Below are 20,208 nucleotides of genomic sequence, written 5' to 3'. Positions count from 1 at the left end.
ATGCAAAACTAATCCTCTGAGTTTTTTCAGATTTCATTTCAGTCCTCTAACTTTGCTTTTGTTTATTTCAATCCTTTAACTTTCAAATTTATTCAATTAAGACTTTTCCATCAACTTTTGTTATATGTTGTGGTTAATTTTTCAATTTTATAAATTTTTCTTCAAATTTTTTAAATTAAAAAATTCAATTAATAATTGAAAAATATTTTCCAGATTTTTTTTTTCAAAAAATTTTAACAAAAGTTAACGGAAAGACCTTAATTGAATAAATTTGAAACTTAGAGGACAGAAATGAAATCTGAAGAAAGTTAGAGGGTTAGTTTTGCATTTTAGCCTTAATTTAAACTAATTATATATATATATATATATATATTTTTGCTAAGTATATATATATAAAATAAAAAAATAAAAAAAATTGGCTGCATAAGGCTTCTTATGTCCCTCCACCCAATCCAAACACCCGCACCCCAGCTCCAACAAGGTTGAGTCACAACAACACTATTGCTCCATTGCCAAGCACACCACAGAAGAGTCCTTTGGGCAACTCCTCCATCCCCTAGCCTATATAATTCAGTGTGAGGTAAGGGAATTAGGCACCAATAGATTATATATATATATATATATATATATAAGAGTTTTGTTAATCAGCTCAATCAATGTGTTGTATGGATGAATCATACATGTATCTTTTTGTGAGGCTAATGTGAGTTTGGGTTTATCCTTTTATTTTGGATTCATTCTCTGCTGATTCTTTTTTCTCCTACTACTACTCTCTCTCTCTCTCTCTCTCTCTATCTCTCTCTCTCTCCAGCCTCTACCACTCTTAAGTGCTCAAAAAAGTCTAAACTCTAAACTTGACAGTGCGTAAAACCTCTGAATAATCTCTCTCTCTCTCTCTTCGGAGAAAATACACCCTGTTACTGGTGTATGTTTCTCTCCTCTCATAAACTGGTGGGACCCATCAGTTGTGGGTCCCACCAGCTTGTGAGAGGGAAGAAGCATGCATCTGTAACAAGGTGTACTTCCTGCTCTCTCCGTCATTCTAATTGTCCCCCAAAGGGAGGTTGCTCCTTTTTGGAAATTCCCAAAAGAGGTTGGCCCAATGTTGATGGGGACACCCACTTTTTAATGAGAGAGAGAGAGAGAGAGAGATATTAGTCAATGATTCAATGCTCCATCACTTATGTCTTAAAGGACATGATCGGTAATGTGTTTTTTACCTTGAGATCTAATTTAAACTCTTTTTTTATTAAGAAACAATTTTTTTAACAGAAAAAAAAATAAAAATAAAAATCTCATTTCTATGTAAGACTATAATTAAATGATTATATCCATCATGTTTAAAAAAACTTATGATCTTTATGAAATAAACATATTTTAAAAACTTAAAATTTTGAAATAATTAGTATTTTTTAATATAATTTTTTTCGAGGAAAGTATTTTTTTTTTTTTAATATAAGAATAGGACCAATGAGTAATTTACCATAATAATATGCTTTTGAAATATTATGTAAAGGCAGCTTTTATGATTATGAGAAACACTGGATCGCTTTCCCCTGGTTATTGACTCATTGTAACGTTTCTAGCTGATTCAGCAAACCAAATGAAATACTCATCAAAGACAGCAAATGAAATACTCATCAAAGACAGCCTGTATTGTCTTTATCACAAGAGTAACATAGCTAGAACACTTTTTTAACATTTTCTTGGGTCTTTAGTTAGATATTTTCTTTCATGTGATTCGCAGAAAATGTTCAAATTGTGAGAGGAAATTCAAAAGGATAGAATTCATACTTGAGAATGTGTTCCCAAATCCCAAGGAAGGAATTTCTTCCAAGAAAGATCGAGTAATACCTGGATCTGAGGGCGGCTATTTCTTATGATGTCAAAAGGAAATTCAACCTTAAGAAACAAAAATCATTGGATTTTAAAAGATTATTTTATTTTATTTTCATAGAAAATTCTCAAAGACTTATTACACATTAAACAAACACGAGGAATTCATTTAGGAACAACTTATCTAGCTTTTTGCTAAAAACCTTTTATTGAAAGTATCGTAAATAAAAAGTAAATGTTAAATAAATAAATAAATAAAAAACTAGGCAACTCACATGGAACCCAAAAATAGTAAGAAAAATAAGTAAAAGTTGAATAAAATAAGTAAATAACTCACATGAGACTCGAAAAAAGTAGGAAAAATAAGTAATAAGCTAGATTATAAGTGCAACCCAAACGGACAGGAAAGATACACAAGCTTCTATTAGAAGCCAAAATCCTGAAATCGTAATTCATTAGTTGATTAAACACACTTGAAAGATGAGAAATTACCTAAGGACAAAGTTTGATTCCCCCCACCAATAGAAATATGACATATTTTGTCATGTGCAATGCATATGACTCATTTAATTAGTTATGTTAAGTGATATTGGTGGTTGGGGCCCAAGGTATTGATTTAGACCCCAAATTTTAATTATGACTTAATCAATTAAGGCTAATTTATCGCTTAACACCAAGTTTACGTGATTAACCAATGATATGGATACCAACAATTACATGGATAAAAACATTAGAGCCTATGAAATGTAGAAACCACAAAAATTAAATTCACAATACCAAAGAGGCAAAAATAACACTAGATGTGTTATTGATGAGGAAAACCCAAAAAACGGGTGGAAAAAACCCTCTGCAGCACAATTACCAAAATGGTCTACTCTAATGAATAGTTGCAGTACAAGATATGCACAAAACCCTCCAAGCCTAGTGCTATCTATATACTCATGTCATCCAAGCTCCTACTATCAACTAACTTTACCAAGTCTTTTCTTTAATCTAGTTGTTAGATCCACAATTGAGCTCCAATTGCAATCTTTAAGTCTCCTTGGTTGAATACGTAGCAGCTCCAATGATTCCCAAGCTTCAAACAACCCTCATTACACAAAGGAACAAAGGTAGTGATGGGTTAGAAGGAATTGATCTCCTCTCAAGTATTTGACTATGGTGAGAGAGAGAAAGTAGAGAGAAAGGCCAAGTGTTTGGCTCTCACAATTTGCTAGGTTTTTGTCAACTTGTAGATGTTAATTATGGTTTAATTTCATAGGAAATGAGACCTATAATTGCTGAAACAATAGAGAAGTTCGTACCTGATTTCTCTGCTGTTCTGACCGTTTCGATCAACCAAAAGTTAGGCAAAAATGTCTTCAACTGAATTTAAAATGCCAGATATGTTTCAAACTCGCAGGACCAAGATCCAATCTCACTCAATCGAAGTTCTCCTTGCAGAAACTTCAATTTTCAGTACTTGAACTTCAACCAAATTACAAATCAACCTACTAAAACCAAAATACAAAGTATTTGAAGGATAATTAGAAGAAAATTTTGACACAGAATATGCCAACAAAAGAAAAACCTAACAAAAGATTTGGCAGGTTTTGCTTTGTAATCTTCCATGGCCAAGAAATGATAACACAATCTTTAAGCAACCATGACATGTATATCCTAAATTTCCCAATTGATTGGTGTTACTCAATGTTACGCCAACTTGACTACATTGCCAATTAAGTTCCAATTCAGTGAATAAAGTGCACAACCATATTGCAAGATAGATATAGAAGCAGAAAAGTGAGACACAACAATATGGTTACGAAGGGAATATCTCAACAGAAAACCCCTTTTGGCAGTAGAATTCACTATGATAGAATAGAAGTACAAAGTACAAGAATATACCAAATCCTATTAGTGTCACGACCCAAACTCGAATTCCAGAATTGCAACCATGGCCGACATGTTAATAACAAGTCTAAACTTGATATTAACACAGACCAAACTAAACCAGTGAACAAATTAGTTCTTTTTGCTACTTGATAAACACAACATATAATATTTTTCTCCAAGTCATAACAAAAACCATCAATTATAAATAGAACAAGGTTTTTATGCAACCATGGCAGTGAAAAACTCATCCACATGTATTATTTAAGTCACATGACTCGTTAAAATGTCATGTGATTATAAGTACACGTGGATGGTTTTTTTAACCACCACATACTTGTAGTGAGTTGCATAAAAATTCCCGCAACCCAAATTGCATAAAAACCTTTTCCTTATAGATATATCTCAAGGTCACATAATAAAAATTTTGATTATGTCAAAACTTCTAACTTCCAACTATTGATTTAAAAATACAAACTTCTTAACTTCATGAACATAACATCTTAATCATACTTCCATGATTTAACATCATATAACTTGTTTCCTCATCTCTTTAAAACATAATTATTGGCAATTAAATATTAATAATTTACTTTATCATATCATGAAACAAAATTACTTGTAATGATACTTTGGTCAATTTTTCTGGTCAGCTTGTAAAGTGTGAGGCATCTAGCCCTCTTTTGCCAGGCATCCAACAATCCCTGCCATGTAGGGCATTCCTGGGTACATACATACTCATATCATCAATCATAGCTGGCCTTGGCCCCTCATCCTTTTAGGGGTTTGCATAACACCTCGTGCACCCCTCATGGTTTTTTACAAGGCCTTGTTATGATTCTTTTATTGATAGTGGGGATGATCGACATCCACCCAATTTGGTTAGGACGAAACAAGGACAAGCTACTTTATTCGTCTCACAATTTAGCCTAAGCCACATTCCATTGAAAGCCAGTATCGATACCCCTACCGGAGAAATTCAAAACATACCATATGACTTGACTATAAACCAAAAAAACAAATCTTGCTTCTTGAACCCATCATTTTTTATAAAGTTTAGATATAAGATCACATCTCCACTAGTTTAATTGCATAAAACATAACCATGCACATAATGTTCTTGTTAAAAGATTTTAATAAAATATAAGCTTTTCAAATAGTGTCATGACATTCCAATTATTTTAAACAATAAAAAATAAAATTCCCTTACCTCATAGTAGCAGAGATGAGAACCTAACTTGAAAAAGCTCAAACCTGGGTACTCGCAACACCTAAACCCAGGATTAATATTCTTAGATCATTGATCCAAGAGAAATCAAACATAAAAATTCCAACCTTAAGCACTCACAAGGTACAAAGGATTCCTAACCCACCTCAAGGAGGTTCCCAAATACAAATTTCATACATCAAACCTTTTAATGCACTACTTCAAAGAACAAGCATTTAACAAAGCAATGTCACACATCAATACATCATCCATGAAATCAAAAACTATCATAAACAGGGGTAGTAAGGCTTATGCCTTTCCTTTGTGTACTAAATGACAAGATCAAGGTACAATAAAATTCAACCAAGTAGAATACATGCCAATAAAAGCTAATCCAAAAATACAACTCAATCCAACAAACCTAATTAAAGAACAAATTCAATAAAGTTCCAATATTTTAAAGTTACAGTTTAGCTGATTGTCTGCAGACCAGCCCTCTTATGAAATGAATTTGACCCACTTAGAGTTATCAAAATAACTTGAAATTTTACAAGGATGTAATCTTAGAAGTCTAAAACGTATTCTGAATATTCCAGCTCAAAATAACTTCTACAGAATTTATTAAAACTCACGTAATTTAGTAAACTCAAATCTGTCCTGACAGATTTAAGATCATAATATAAAAATCATTATGATCTTAATATCAAACCACATGCATTGAAACTTGATTCAAAATAAAGCTACATGTCCTAGCTTTCATTCTAAAAATCTCAGGCTTCCCAATTTAATCTATAGAATTTACGATAGATTTTTAACTATCACATACATACAAATTTTTCTGTTGACAATATTAAATAGTTTTCCTGTAAATTCACAAAGTATGGTGAAATGGGCTTATTTGAACACGAAATTCAATATGCAAATACTAGACATGTCAAACACCAACCCCAAAGCCTTCAATTCAGGCACTAGAATTTTTGGCAAACGCATATAACAAAAAATTAGGAAAAACCCCCAAATTCAGGCATGACAAAACCATTCCAACAACACACAGCAAAACAGAAAAATCATCAAAATATTCTTCAAAAGTCAGCCCTTCATTCCCCAAATTCATACCTGTACAAAATCAAAATCCTAAATCTCAAATTTGTTACTTAGTTTCAACACAACCAAAGCCCAGATAAAAATTCAGTTAACCGAATCTTAAAAATTCAATTTCCCATTCAGCCATAGTAAAAACAATACCACTAGGTCTACTACCAAAGAAATAAAGTTCTATTTTCTTACCTTTACAACCCATTGAAACCGAATTTGACCTCCATTGGTATGGTGTTCTATTCTTGATGGAAAGAGAGCGAGGTGGTTCAAGAACTGAAAAAGAGAACTTATTCGTTGTTTTACCACTTAGCCCTTATATTCCTTCCATATTACACTTAACAATTTTACTTATCCTATGTTTGGTTTGGTGGTGGTGATTTAAGGGAGGATAGAAAACATATGGAGGAAAAGTGGGTGAAAAAGTGTTTTTCATTGTTTGGTAAAAGAAGAAAAATACTGAGGATGAAAAATCTGGGAGAAAATTTTCTCTCCCGGGCCCACAAATCTCATCCTCCCAAATCAGGAGGAAAATTGTGGAGAGAAGAGTGGACTTATGGCATTTTTATACAAATGCCCTCTGGAATCAAGTAAAAAAGAAAAAAGAAAAAAGAAAAAAAGAGAGAGAGCTGGAGAATGAGAGTTGCGCCTACTAGTGTTAGAAGCCTAGAACGTTCTTGAATAGGGAGACAAAGCAAATAAAAGAAGGGGGATAGAGATAAGGATAACGTGTGGAGGAGAAAAATAAGAAGAAAAAAAAAAAAACGTATGGATGAAATGAAGGCTGAGAAAGGAGAAATAATATAAATAATAAAAAAATCTTGAGAAATGTTACCACAATATTTTTACAATAAATTTTAAGTAACAAATTGTTATTAGTTAATATTAGTGAGTACAAAAATAATTTCAGTGGTGGGTTCATTAAAATTAGTAACAACTTTCCACATAAATTTTGTTATGAAAGTATTACGAAAAATATTGTGGACGTAACACTTCTCATTGAAAAATATAATTGTTGGTAAATTTTATATTATTTAATGAGTACAAATAAATCTATTTCTTACCTATTATATAATAAGGGTATAATAGTCAATTTATATAAACTATATTTTCTATCATTTCACTTTTCTTTTCAACCAAACAAAAGAGTTTTCCACCCTCCCACTTTTCCATCCCTCCAACCAAACACTCACGAGGGAAAACTAAATATTTTCTATCCTCCCACTAATTTTCCATCCTCCAAATTTTCCACTCTTCTATCCAAACAGACCCTTAAAGACCCCATTGTTTTCTTTATTTATGGAAATACTAGAAACTTATTAAACACTAGAAAAAGAAATTACATTATGAAAAAGAGCTTGTTCAATGAAACAAGGACCCTTTTCAATCCAAACAGAGAAATCATCAATTAACCAAAATACAAAATTGCACATAAAACCTTATATGTTTAACATATTCCAAAAGTCACCATAATTTATCCATGGGTTCTATAGAAATATGCTACATTTTAAAGGGATTGTGTAGTTTTAATGTAAAAAATTAAATAATAAGGTTTGAGATTTTAGATTCAAAATTTCTTGCCAGCATCTTGAGACCACCCAATGAAATTCTCTATGTAATAACTTAGGGGATGTACAGAATAGTCAATATTACACACTCATCTCTTTTAAAAAAATGTTGAATTAAATCATATTGTAACAGGAAATGGTCAGGCACGTGTGTCTATTGTAAGTTTGTAACAACTAACAAGCGCGCCCGTAGTTCGAAATGAAAATTTCCTTGAAAGTTGTGTCTAAAACGCGGCATAAACCATATGGTTTGGTCCTTCGGCGATACAACCATCAACCATGGTTTCACAGTCGGAGAGTTTTCCTGAAGCGAAGGTGACGATGGGACCCACCCACTCCAACCACAACAGAGCTTGAACAGGAAATCAGAAACCGCGATTGCTGATGGCAAGTAATTTTCTATACCATAACATATTTTATGTTTATAATTTTCTGATCTGGGTATTTCATGACGTTTATTGAAAAATTATCGTAGTTTTTGTGTTCGGATAAAGCTATTTCTTGTAAAGTATTTGGGATTTTCAGTTGTGTTAATTTTGTTTTTGAAGGTGTCAAAAGCTATTTCTTGATTAACTATAACATGCCAAGAAAGTGTCAAATTCTCGAAACTGGGTTCCTAGTTTTCTTTTGGTAGTTGTTGACTTGTTGTGTTGGGTTTTTAGGAAGTGGGTCCTAGTTTTTAAGCACATGAATGTTAGATACCATTGTGTAAAGAGATTGAATTCAATAAGGAATTGGGAGCAAGGAGGGAAAATCCTCAAGCCACATCTGAGGCTCTTACTTTTGCTGATGAGAAAACTTTGCTAGTTCTTGAGTTGTACAGTTACATTCTTTTCTGCACAGCTTGGAAAGAAATACATTCAAGGCTTTGACATGAGTTGCCTAATATCATCTAGCGATAGTCTCTCTTTAGCAAAATAGCTTGCTACATTTGAGGATTCAGAGAGAAGTTTGCTTGATTTAAAATTATTTTTCTTTTTGTAAGCACCAACATACAAAAAGGATTACAAAACCAACACATAGGCCAAAGCCAAAAACCTGATACTAACGACACCCTCACCATGGAGGCAGCGCCAACTACACATAGAAACACCTAAACAAAATAAACCAGAAGCTAAGGAAATACAACAAAAGCCCATTTATGCAGCAACAGCCTGCAAAGAATATAAATCCAGCTTACTCAGGCCAACAATCCGTCTACCAGAGATACAACAAAATATACTAAGCCAAGGAGGCCACACCAAATTTCTGTAACAACATTCCAGCAACCAGCTAAACCATAGCAGAGACTCAGCACATTCTTTATCTTGTAGGGGCTTGATGCTTGAGGGTAGCTTCTGCAAATCCCCATCTATAGCTTGTTTCCCTATTAACTCTGGAATCAGCATAGGTTTTTCCAGCCTCAATTCGAGGTCTAACCTGTTTTTTGACTTCTTCCCCATATGTTCCTCAGATCTAACCAATCCTTGGAATATAACAGCATTTGTATGGGTGCAGCGATGAAGGGTTTGCACTGAGTCCTAGTTTACCAAAATCTTATCTCAAGGAAGCAACATTTGGAATCCCAATCATCAGCAATGGATTCTTGACAACACATGAATTTAATTTTCCTCCATGACCTTTTGTAAAAGGAACACTTAGAGAATAGATGGTCTTTATTCTCCACAGCTGCCCTGTAAAGGACACATGGCATGTCCCTGCCAATACCCCATTTTTTCAATCTTTCTCTGGTATTCAGCCTGTCCTTCGTTGCCAACCGTGAGATGAAAGCAAGTCTTGGTATAGCTTTAGGAAACCAAATAACTTTTCACCGTTCTACTTTAGGATAATCCTGCCTAATTTAATCCCAATCACTAGCAACAATGAAGGACCCTATTCTGGAAGGAATCCACAAAGCCTTATCATTATCCCCAAATTTGATCATAGGCAACTTGTGTAGGATAGTAACCAGGTTTTTTGACCTAACAGGACCCCGGTTTAATTTTCTACCATTCATGACACTAGCTAATTTGGCATTCACAGTGCTGGCAGCTTCATATACCACCCTATGACCAAACTTGTCCTAGAGAGGCCTAAATAGGTCCTGAGCTTTAAAAGTTTCCTCCACCCCACCCCCAAGAGCAGTGCAGTCATGGAAGCTCCTAACACAACAGAAGCTTTGGCCCTTAAGAATCTGCAACTTGACTCATGCAACTCTTAAGTATTCAGCTTGGACGAAGAGAAGCCATATGAATTTAATAATGGCTGCCTTATCCCATTCCTCTACCCTTTTAAGAACATGACCATCTTCCTTTTTAGGACAACAAACAGCATCCCAAGCTGCTTTTTCACCTTATACAAGACCATCAATACCTCTCCAAAGGAAAATAGCAAGACCCTTACCCCTGTTAAAGAAACCCACTAGAGTTCAATTGATTGCTAATGAGAATGAGGGAGATGAGATGAATTCTTTAACTTATGCCACAAACTTCTCAGGTACTCCAATGGCTGCTAAACAATGCAGAGTCCAAATGGATGGAATCATATATTCATATGCCTTCATGAGATTCACCTTTGTAAGGCATCTTAGAATACACCTCTGCCTGTGATAGTTTTTCACCAATTCCTGAGCAAGAATAATGTTTTCTGCAGTGCACCTATTAGGAATGAATGTTGTCTGGTTATTTCTAATCATATTAGCAAGGCATGGTCTAAGTCTATTAGCAAGAATCTTAGTAGTGCACTTGTACATAAGGTTGCAGCAAAATATAGGCCTAAAGTCCCCATTTTTGAATGATTTGGAACTTTAGGCACCAAAGTACTGATGGTTGAACTTGAATTAACCTCTTTGAGCAGCCTCCCTGTGTTGAAGAAGGATAATACAGCATTAGTGTGTTATGACCCAAGATGATATTCAGGATAAATTGTTATTTGAATTTGAAGTATTTAAATTTAGACTTAGTGATAGATCTGTATCTGAATAAGGTAGTAGTAGATTTGTATTGTTATTTGCTTGTATTCAAATTGATTCCTATGTTTAAGGATAGGATTAGTTCCCATGTTTTAGGATTTGTTGATGAGGTTATCTCATCCTTGGCTATTTGTCTACGTTAAATGCATTAATGAGAATCAAGCAGAAAATTAACCAAACAAGTCGATTTCCTCTCTTAAGTTTAGGAGATTGGTCATCTTGAATTGACTAACTATCTTTTATATTCATTAAATTATCCCAATTCACAACATAGTGACATCCTGGCTAGGATCTTTTATAGAAGAGTGCAGAAAACCCATATAGACCAGAGGCTTCATCCTTCATTGAGAAGATGGTATCCCTGATTTCATAAGCAGTTACCCCACCCTGCAGCAGTTCCTTTTGCCTGCAAGAAAATTTTATGGGTAAAAAAAAAGTGATACTTGCAATATCTGAATTATAGAGCTGAGAGGGAAGTTGGCCCAATAGTTTTTTGTAATAGGACACAACTAGCTCTTTAATTGTTTCAAGGTCTTCCAGCTTGACACCGTCTACATTCAGCAAACATCTAATGGACTCTATGGAAGAACCCAATATTTTGATTCCCCAGTTTAAGCCAAGTTTTTTTTTTTTATTATTTATTTCTGCTTCATATATGATTCCTCAGGATTGCTATTGGTTGAGGAACATGTGCTAAATGGTCGACCTCAGGATTGGAGCAAGTTCCTGTATAAATACTCAACTTGTAAGTTGTAACTCTAATCTCATTAGTGAATAGTGATGCATTTGCTTGGATCTTTCTCTCTTGAATTCTCTATAATTCACTCCCCAGTTCCTTCTCAATCTTAGTTCTCTCACTCTCACTTATTAAATAATTCCTTGTTTTATCTCATTCTCCCATTATCTCACAATTAAACTCTAGTCTAGTTTCTTCTTCAATCCTGTTTCTCTAATCTCTAAACATTCTAACACCTAAAAAACAAGTGTGATATTTACAATAACCCCCTTGGACCTAACAGATGCTTAGATAAAAGTTATCTATATACGCCCCATTGCATCCCTTCTTTCCTGAACAAACTGTAAAAGCAATTGTAGGACTAGTTTGATTTGTTCCCCTCGACCTACTGATTTCAGTAGTCCTAGTAGTAACATTGTTTTTATTTATTTATTTATTATTAATCTTTTGTACAGGGCTTCTGTCAATTGCAAATGCTTGCCCTGAAGCAAACAGGGCTGCTGTCAATCTTTTTTGCTTATTTTGTGTTGATTATTTTCATTGTCATTGCAATATGAATGGTTGTTGTTTTGTTCAAGATTATTGAGAGACTGGCCTTTATTCTTTGTTGGTAACAATTCCTTAACTGTAGCTTTCACTTTATTTTCTCAAATTAAGTTACTTATTACATATTTCATTTGGAAATTATTCACTCATTTTACCAAAAATTTATTTTCCATTTTGCTGTACAGTGCAGTTTTGCACTCCCAATTTTTCACTTGCTGCCGTTATAGCAGAGAAGTTAGTACAAATGAAGTATATCTCTGAACTCGTAAGTAATCCAACTCCAATTGTTTCTACTTGCTGGGCATGTGAGTGTAAAGTCGGAGGAACCCCTCCCATCTCTGCCATCCCGCTCTCTGCATTGGGAGTTTTGGATGGAGATGGACTATGTTCCTCTTCTGTGAAAGAAAGTTAAAAAAAAAGTAAAAAAGACTATATGACATAAGGACAAAGTTTAGTTATAAAATTGGTTGTAGCCTTAAGCTTTAACCTCACTTAGGGTCCGTTTGGATACAACTGAAAACTAAAAACTGAAACTGAAAACTGAAAAACACTGTAGTAAAATAATTTTTAAATGTGTGAATAGTACCGTGAGACCCATTTTTAATGAAAAAGTTACTGAAAAGTAAAATTTGTGGATCCGTGAACAGTATACAATGTGCACTAATTGGCTGAAAAAAGTTAAAAAAGTCAAACTTTGCGGCTACTGTTCAGTGAATAGTGCATGAACAGTAGTCACAAGTCTCAAAAACGCATGAAAAAAAAAAGGGGGGGAAAAACGCAGACACAGACGTGCTGGTTTTCAGCCCAATCCAAACTAAGCCTTAATATCTTTTTATTGGAGGTGATTTTTAACAAATCCACCATTGGATTACATTTTTTCTTATATCCTTTATGCTTGCAAAATTTCTAAAAAATTAAAGATCAATAACTATGTTATCAATAAATTATCTAAATTGTAAGTTTTTGTAGTTTAAAATCATGCATAAAATATAAGTTTATAGATCATATAGCAAATAATATCCGATTGATATAAAATTTGACATGTGTATTAAAAGTGTAACGAACATGTAATTTAACGATTAGATTTTCAAAATATGTAGTAATGTTTATTTTATTGAGTAAAGTTGTATATTTAGGATACAACCAATTTTGTAACTAAACTTTCTCCATTTCTCCATTAAATAATCCGTGAATTTTCACAAAAAATAAGTCCAATTATTTATAAGTGATAACTTTTCTTACTTTTCAAATTAAATGAATACTAGGAATAGAAATTTATTATATTGTTAGTAGGTAGTACTATAATCGTAAGTAATGTTGGCTTTTTTTTTTTTATTATATAATTTCTCCTATGTTGAGGGAACTCAATGAAAAGCTAAGCTTCTACCTTCTTCTTCTTCTTCCCCCCTTTTTTTTTTTTTTTGGTGGTGGTAGAAGCTAAACTTCTACTTTACTACTGTATGTAGATGTAGTCACTTTACTTCATTTAATCAAAATGACAGTCTTATCCAATTTTTTTTTTTGTTAATCTAAGGTATTTTTATCTTGTGTAAATTTCTTATAGTTTCTTACTTCATTCTAGAATTTTAGAAGTTTTGTTAGCCTACCACTCTAACGGATAATTTTTCATTACCAAATGATGTCCTGTTCAATTGGAATGTAAGCTTATACGTGCTTTTATGGATTGCTTGTTAGTAATTCAATAGAACATGATTCATAGTTTATTTAAGCCACTTAGCTACAGCTCTCTGTTCTAAATGAAAATTTGTTTGTATGAGAAAGATATTGCTGTCAAATTTTTAATTCTATTAATCGATGATTACTTTTAAAAATTATTTTTCTAGCATTATTATTATTAATATTTGTTTAAATGGGTGATAGATTGGGAAAAATCTGGGTATTCACCCGACTTAAAATGCTGATAATGACTGAAATTAAATGGTGCCTTATAGGAAGAGTATAGTATATTGGTGCTATGGCTGAAAAAAAGGAGCACATGGTAGTGGCACCCACATCATTGCAATGCTACATACATGCTCTCAAGTCTCAACATCATATGGTAATCCCTAGAGCCTCTGTGTGTGTGTGTGTGTGTGTGAGAGAGAGAGAGAGAGAGAGAGAGAGAGAGTCATAAATGTGAAGGTAAATGAACAAGTGGGGCATTTATCACAATTGGCACACCGCACATGGTTTAAATCTTTTTTTTTTTTTTTTTTTGATGAAATGGTTTAAATCTTTGTAGAGCGTGTACACAGTTGTATACACTAATAAATATCGAATGAGAATGAAGCCATTCCCAGTTCACTGTCCTACTCACTTTAGCTTTTACTTTGTTCACAGAAACAGAACCACCTAACTATATGGGAAAACCGACAGCTCTCTCTCTCTCTCTCAGTGGATACTTTAGTCTAGGTTTTATTTATTTATTTATTATTTTAATATATTTATTTTTTATATCCACAATCCACCCCCTTCAACGAGGGAATAGTTTGACATAATATCAAAATATTAATAATTAAATTGACACATTTAAAATGTTAAAAGGCAATTTTAACACATTGAACAAATATTAAAAATAAAAAATAATAATTAAGCGTTATATTTAAGTTACGGATCATAATAAAATTTTGGGTAAACCCTAGACTTTATAAATGATGATATTCTAAACACCATGTATATATATTTTAAAAAATAGTCACTATTTATTATTTATGTTTAAAATTTTTTTTTTTTTTATTGTTGTTATCTTCTTGTGTTTTAATTTGTACTCTCTCTAATTTTGAGAAAAGACAACTACTTGTGATCAAAAAAAAAAAAAAAAAAAAAAAAAAGAAAAGAAAAGAAAAGAAAAGAAGAAGAAAAGACAACTACTTTCTCCACCAAATGAGTTACTCTATTAACGATTTAAAAAAAAAAACAATTAATGATTTTTAGTAAATATTGATAGTATTTAATTAGAGGTAAAGTTTTTCTATCTTTTACGTTAAAAAAAAAGTTCAAATTAAAATGTCACGATTTAATTTGTCAGGTTAAATTTTTTCTTTTTGGGTGGGCTTTTCCACGAGGTTGTCAAATGGGGACCACCATTCGACTGCGTTCTGCAACTGCAGCTGGTGATCAAATTCTGGAGTTTACAATCTCTAATATTATCTCCAATACCATCATCTTTCACCTCTCTTAACTCTAAGTCGGTGTCAAATTCTGAGTACGTAAGTTTCTTGAGAGATTCACCGAATACATATATTAACATGAAAATGGAGAGAGCTGGTTACTAATACTGAAGGCACTTCGAAGTAGATTACAATAGCCCATCGGAAGAGCCTTTGAGACGCATCGTCCCCGCCGGCGACCCTGCATGGTCGCCGACCTCGCCAAGCTTGTCTAAGCTGTTGTTTAGATTTTACTTTAGGGTGTGTTTGTTGTTCCCAAAAATACAAAATACAAAATACAAAACTGCTCTACATCTCATCCAACTTCAACTCAAATCACACTTAAATTGCACTGAACTTTTTAATACTCTTAACGCTGTGGTCTGGCCTAGAATTTAATGTCCATTTTATCCCTCTATTTTCTCGGCAGTCAGACAGATTTGCTATGAAGTAGATAAGAGACAAAGAATCAAATTTTGGAATTCCGTAATATAAAATTTTATAGCTTAAGAAGACTAAGCCTTTGATCTTTGAAAGTTGATGCAGCTAACCAAACACTCACACACACACACACACACACACACATACACACAAAGCACATACACATATAAACCCCAGTTCATATTATCATGACATACATATATGATCCATACAACACATCAGTTGAACCAAAACAGTTACATATATGTCTGCTAATGCTTTTTCTTTTTTGAATACTGCACGGTAATAAAGAAAAGATAGGGAATATATATATATTCATGTGGGCTAGGTCATAGCATGAGGCGGAGGACTCTCTTACAGTACTGTGCCTGGGGATGCTGCAGGTGTAGCTTTGTGATTGGCTAAAGAGCTTGTTGAAGGTGGGATATAGGTGGCTGGATTCGGAGCAGATGGCCGAGTATAACCCTTAAGAAGCTTCCGGCGTAGGACAGGAAACTCCGGCGATGGTGCAGGTGTAGCTTTGTGATTGGTTGAAGAGCTTGTTGAAGGTGGGATATAGGTGCCTGGATTCGGAGCAGATCGCCGAGCATGACCCTTAAGAAGCTTCCGGCGTAGGACAGGAAAGTCCGGCGATGGTGCAGGTGCAGCTTTGTGATTGGTTGAAGAGCGTGTTGAAGGTGGGATATAGGTGGCTGGGTTCGGAGCAGATGGCCGAGTATGACCCTTAAGAAGCTTCCGGCGTAGGACAGGAAAGTCTGGCGATGGTGCAGGTGCAGCTTTGTGATTGGTTGAAGAGCTTGTTGAAGGTGGGATATATGTGGCTGGATTCGGAGCAGATGGCCGAGTATGACCCTTAAGAAGCTTCCGGCGTAGGACAGGAAAGTCCGGCGATGGTGCAGGTGTAGGTTTGTGATTGGCTAAAGAGCTTGTTGAAGGTGGGATATAGGATTATAGGTGGCTGGGTTCGGAGCAGATGGCCGAGTATGACCCTTAATAAGCTTCCGGCGTAGGACAAGGAACTCCGGCGATGGTGCAGATGCAGCTTTGTGATTGGTTGAAGAGCTTGTTGAAGGTGGGATATAGGTGGCTGGATTTGGAGCAGATGGCTGAGTATGACCCTTAAGAAGCTTCTGGCGTAGGACAGGAAACTCCGGCGATGGTGCAGTTGCAACTTTGTGATTGGTTGAAGTGCATGTTGAATCTGGGATATAGGTGGCTGGCGCAGATGTTGTAATGATCTTAGTAGCAAAGGACTTTTCATTGATTTGGCTGTCGCCAGTGGTCGGAGAAATGGTCAAGGCAACAGATGTTGTAATGTTGTCAGTAGCAAATGCCTTTTCCTTGATCTGGCTGTCGTGGGTGGTCGGAAAATTGGGGAAGGCAACAGTTGTGGTAAAGAACTCAGAGCTTAACTGGTTAGGTGTAGCGGCTAAGCTTGAGTTCATGTAGGAACAAATGGCAAGTACTATGAAAAGGGATGCAGCAAAGAATTGTTTAGAAGATAGGCTTTCCATCTCTCTCTATCTGAGTACTAGTGTGGAGATTTGTAGTTTGTGCAAGGGTAATGGCTGAAGGGTTACCAATATATATATTTATATAAACTTTGTAGGGGGCATCACTTGCTGGGTTGCCAACTTGTCCCAAATATGTGTTGGGCAACGAGTTCGCATATCCGAAAGCATGCATCGCGGAAAAATTGAAACAGCTGTTACTTAAGATGAGTAAGCACAGAGGGACCAAAAAGCAGATTCTTTTTGCCCACTATTTCTTTATAAGAGGATGACACGTGTCCTCTTCTAAGTTGGGTCCTTTAATTACATCAATAATCATCCTTTGACGTTGAATTCCTTCATAAATTCCGTGAATATCTCATCCACTCAACAACCACATCATTTTAGTCCTCGCATATTCAAAACTTACCAGACATTGTGTATCACTACACTACGTACACACACATGAACGTGATATGGTGTTTGGTCCTCGGTGACTTTAATAGGGATTTGGGTTAGAGGACTCTAGAGTAAAACGATGGGTGTCGATTGACTCGATTCCCCTTTGGGGACTTTTAAAAGCAACACACTAATTGATTGAAGTTGTTTGGAAATGCATATGGGACGTGAAAGTGGAAATTATATATTGTGCAAGATTTTAGGTTATGTTTATAGCTACATATGCCTTAATAATATGTATCAACTTTCTTTATGACCTTAAGATTTGGAGTGAAAGCAGTGCACGCATTACAGCCTTGTTATGTGATCTTAAATGCCAATTTCACACGAGATCCATTATTAGCAAATGTAGAATATATGTGGGAGACCAGCGTTTGATAAAATAATTTTCGGTTGTTTGTGAGATTTATATATCCACCCATTGGTTATGTTTGATTCACAAAAAAAAAGGAAAAAAAAAAAAGACCAGGGCCTTTATGCCCTCACATTTAAGTATTGCTCAGATAATATAATGTTTTCAGTAAAAATTATGTGAGCTCTTTTTTTTCCATCACAATTGATAATTGAAAATATATTAGGAAAAATAGTAACGACATTCAACACTTTTTTCAAAAAAAAAAAAAATATATATATATATATATATATAATATGATGACTATAAACTGCCACTTAATATTTTTTTTCAAGGGATTAAGCATTGTAATTATTTATTATGAAGGCATGTTGTTGTTAGTGACTTTCCAAAGTTGAAATCAATAATGATATATATACACAAAATAGGTTCAAGTTACACACAATATAACTATGTATCATTCAGATTCTCAAAAAAAAAAAAAAAAAAAAAAAAAAAAAAAAAAAAAAGAAAAAAACTATGTATCATTCAAGGTAATTTACTACAAGATAAAAAGAGAAAAGAGAACTCTAATTCCAAGGAAGATGTGTCAATAATGTATGTTATCGGCCCTAAATTTTTTCAAAAAACTCAATCTGATCAACTCCAGGAAGACGTGAATTACAATGATTGAAAATATACCAGAGAGATATTGGAAATGGAACCAATTTAACCTAATTGAACTGCCAAAGATGGACTAGAAATCTAAATTAGATTTAAATGAGCAAGATATAAAGAAATTAATAATACAAAGCATGAATCAAGTTTAGGATTTTAAAGACCACATGCGCAGCTTCTCAACCATTCATTAAAAATTAAAATGCTAATATGGGTCTTGTTAAAAAGTAGAAACCATGCGTCACAAGCTTTCTAATGGCACTGCTAAGATCACCTGATGTAGAGGTTGGAAAGGCCATCAAAACGGCGCTACGTCAAATTTGACCCAAACTAAAAAAACGTTAAAAAAAAATTAAATAAATAAATGTTTTTTAATTGTGAGTTGTTGTTTATAACTTTCACATAAACCCGCAATTTATTTTTTTGCCACTCACAATTCTAGCAAAATTATGGTAAAATTTTTTTGGTCCTAGATTTTTTTTCCTTTGCTTTGCCATCAGCGTTTAACTGACTTTTTAGCTGATTTTTGGAGTCCTGCAGGGAAAAAAAAAAAAGAAGCATTTATATTTTTATGTTCACAGCTTTCACAACTGACAAATGCTTTGCAGTTTTTGTTTTAGATAAAAGTGTATGATTAATTCATGCTGATTGGTCTATTGATTGAGAGGTTTTAATGCGTTGGAATGGAATGGTGATATTGGTGGGTAGGTTTTATTCTTATGCTTTGTTATATTTTGATTTTTTTTTTTTTTTAGAAGATGATATTTTGATTTGATATAACGTTTTCAGGGTTACATTATTATTAAATTATAGTCCTATTATAATAATTTATCAATTAAAATCTCTTTAGGATTATCAGAGACAAGGAGCGGAACTACATTGGTTGGTAGGGGGACATGGCCCCGGCCAGATTTTTTAAAAACTCTTTTATATTACACAAAACTAGAAACTCCTCACCATTTTTGTAAGGGCTAACCTCCCAAGAAATTTTTTTTTTGGCCCCTCCACCTGCTTTCATATAAGATAATTTTTAGACATATAAATTTTGTAGACAACAATACAGCATATATATGATTTGATTTATGACTTAGTTTGGACTTTGGAGTAAATATTTGAACTTTTTTTAAAAGACTAATGTACAAACATGCACTTTCTCAAAAAAAAAAATGTACAAAAATGCACTTCAGCACACGCATGTACGTTAATGTTTGTTGCACATATCCATACACACATCCTTTAATTTTAGTTATAATTTTGAAATCGTGAAATTATGTTTTCAAAACACGATTTCACAATTTAACTGACGTGAGATACACTCCATACACACTGCTATATGTAATAATCCGCACTCATTGGAAAATAAGGTTGTTTTTTAGTGTGTCTAGCCAGAAGGATATCTTCTATCCCATTAGGCGCTTTTTACATAAAATGCATGGAATGAGTTTTGGAGGGTGAAATTTTTGTTTTATTTTCGGTACCATGCGCCATGCATGTATCTGCTAGGCTGGGCAGTGTCTTCTATCCCATTACGCGCTTTTACATAAAATGGAATAAGTTTTGGTGGGTGAAATTTTTGTTTTATTTTTGGTGCCATGTGCTATGCATGTATCTGCTAGGCTAGGCCATCAGACACGGCTTGTAACTTTAGCAACAGAAATAGAGGATTCTGGAACCGCCTGAAGAGTAGAGCAAAAAAAAATCTCAAACGTTTTTAAATCATTTTAATTTATGTTAATTTTTTCTTAGGTCGGATTTGTAGGGCCTAAGAAAAAAAGACCATTCGATGTGTTGGTGTCTCGTTCACATTGTGATCTGTTACACACAGATAATACATACATGCATCCATACAG

The 20,208-nt window shown here is 34.1% G+C and overlaps 1 protein-coding gene and 1 long non-coding RNA gene across 3 annotated transcripts; both read right to left on the bottom strand.

The window, feature by feature from the left end:
- Positions 1–2,495: 2,495 nt before the first annotated feature.
- LOC126693740 (uncharacterized) lies at positions 2,496–6,653 on the bottom strand. 2 transcript variants are annotated; one of them, XR_007645506.1, is made up of 3 exons: positions 6,203–6,653; positions 4,919–4,979; positions 2,496–3,329 (listed from the first exon to the last, which is right to left on the bottom strand). It is a non-coding gene; the product is annotated as an uncharacterized LOC126693740 (long non-coding RNA). The 2 variants fall into 2 exon arrangements; XR_007645505.1 differs by having other exon boundaries at positions 2,496–3,326.
- Positions 6,654–11,972: 5,319 nt separating this feature from the next.
- Positions 11,973–16,845, bottom strand: LOC126691536 (extensin-like). Its single transcript, XM_050386566.1, has 3 exons — positions 16,389–16,845; positions 15,769–16,317; positions 11,973–12,205 (listed from the first exon to the last, which is right to left on the bottom strand). Exons 1-3 carry the CDS (start codon positions 16,843–16,845, stop codon positions 11,973–11,975), a joined length of 1,239 nt encoding a protein of 412 aa, XP_050242523.1.
- Between the last annotated feature and the right edge of the window lie 3,363 nt (positions 16,846–20,208).

This window comes from Quercus robur, chromosome 7 (assembly GCF_932294415.1).
Source record: "Quercus robur chromosome 7, dhQueRobu3.1, whole genome shotgun sequence".
NCBI lineage: Eukaryota > Viridiplantae > Streptophyta > Magnoliopsida > Fagales > Fagaceae > Quercus > Quercus robur.
This window is presented reverse-complemented; position numbering and strand designations above follow the sequence as displayed.

What these genes read in the sequence shown, in the direction of transcription:
- LOC126691536 (XM_050386566.1), bottom strand. Translation starts at nt 16,845, where the DNA reads ATGAACTCAAGCTTAGCCGCTACACCTAACCAGTTAAGCTCTGAGTTC. An exon ending in ACGCCGGAAGCTTATTAAGG is followed by an intron (nt 16,318 to 16,388) that starts GTCATACTCGGC and finishes CAAGCTCTTTAG; the next exon opens with CCAATCACAAACCTACACCT. An exon ending in TACACCTGCAGCATCCCCAG is followed by an intron (nt 12,206 to 15,768) that starts GCACAGTACTGT and finishes TTTCTTTCACAG; the next exon opens with AAGAGGAACATAGTCCATCT.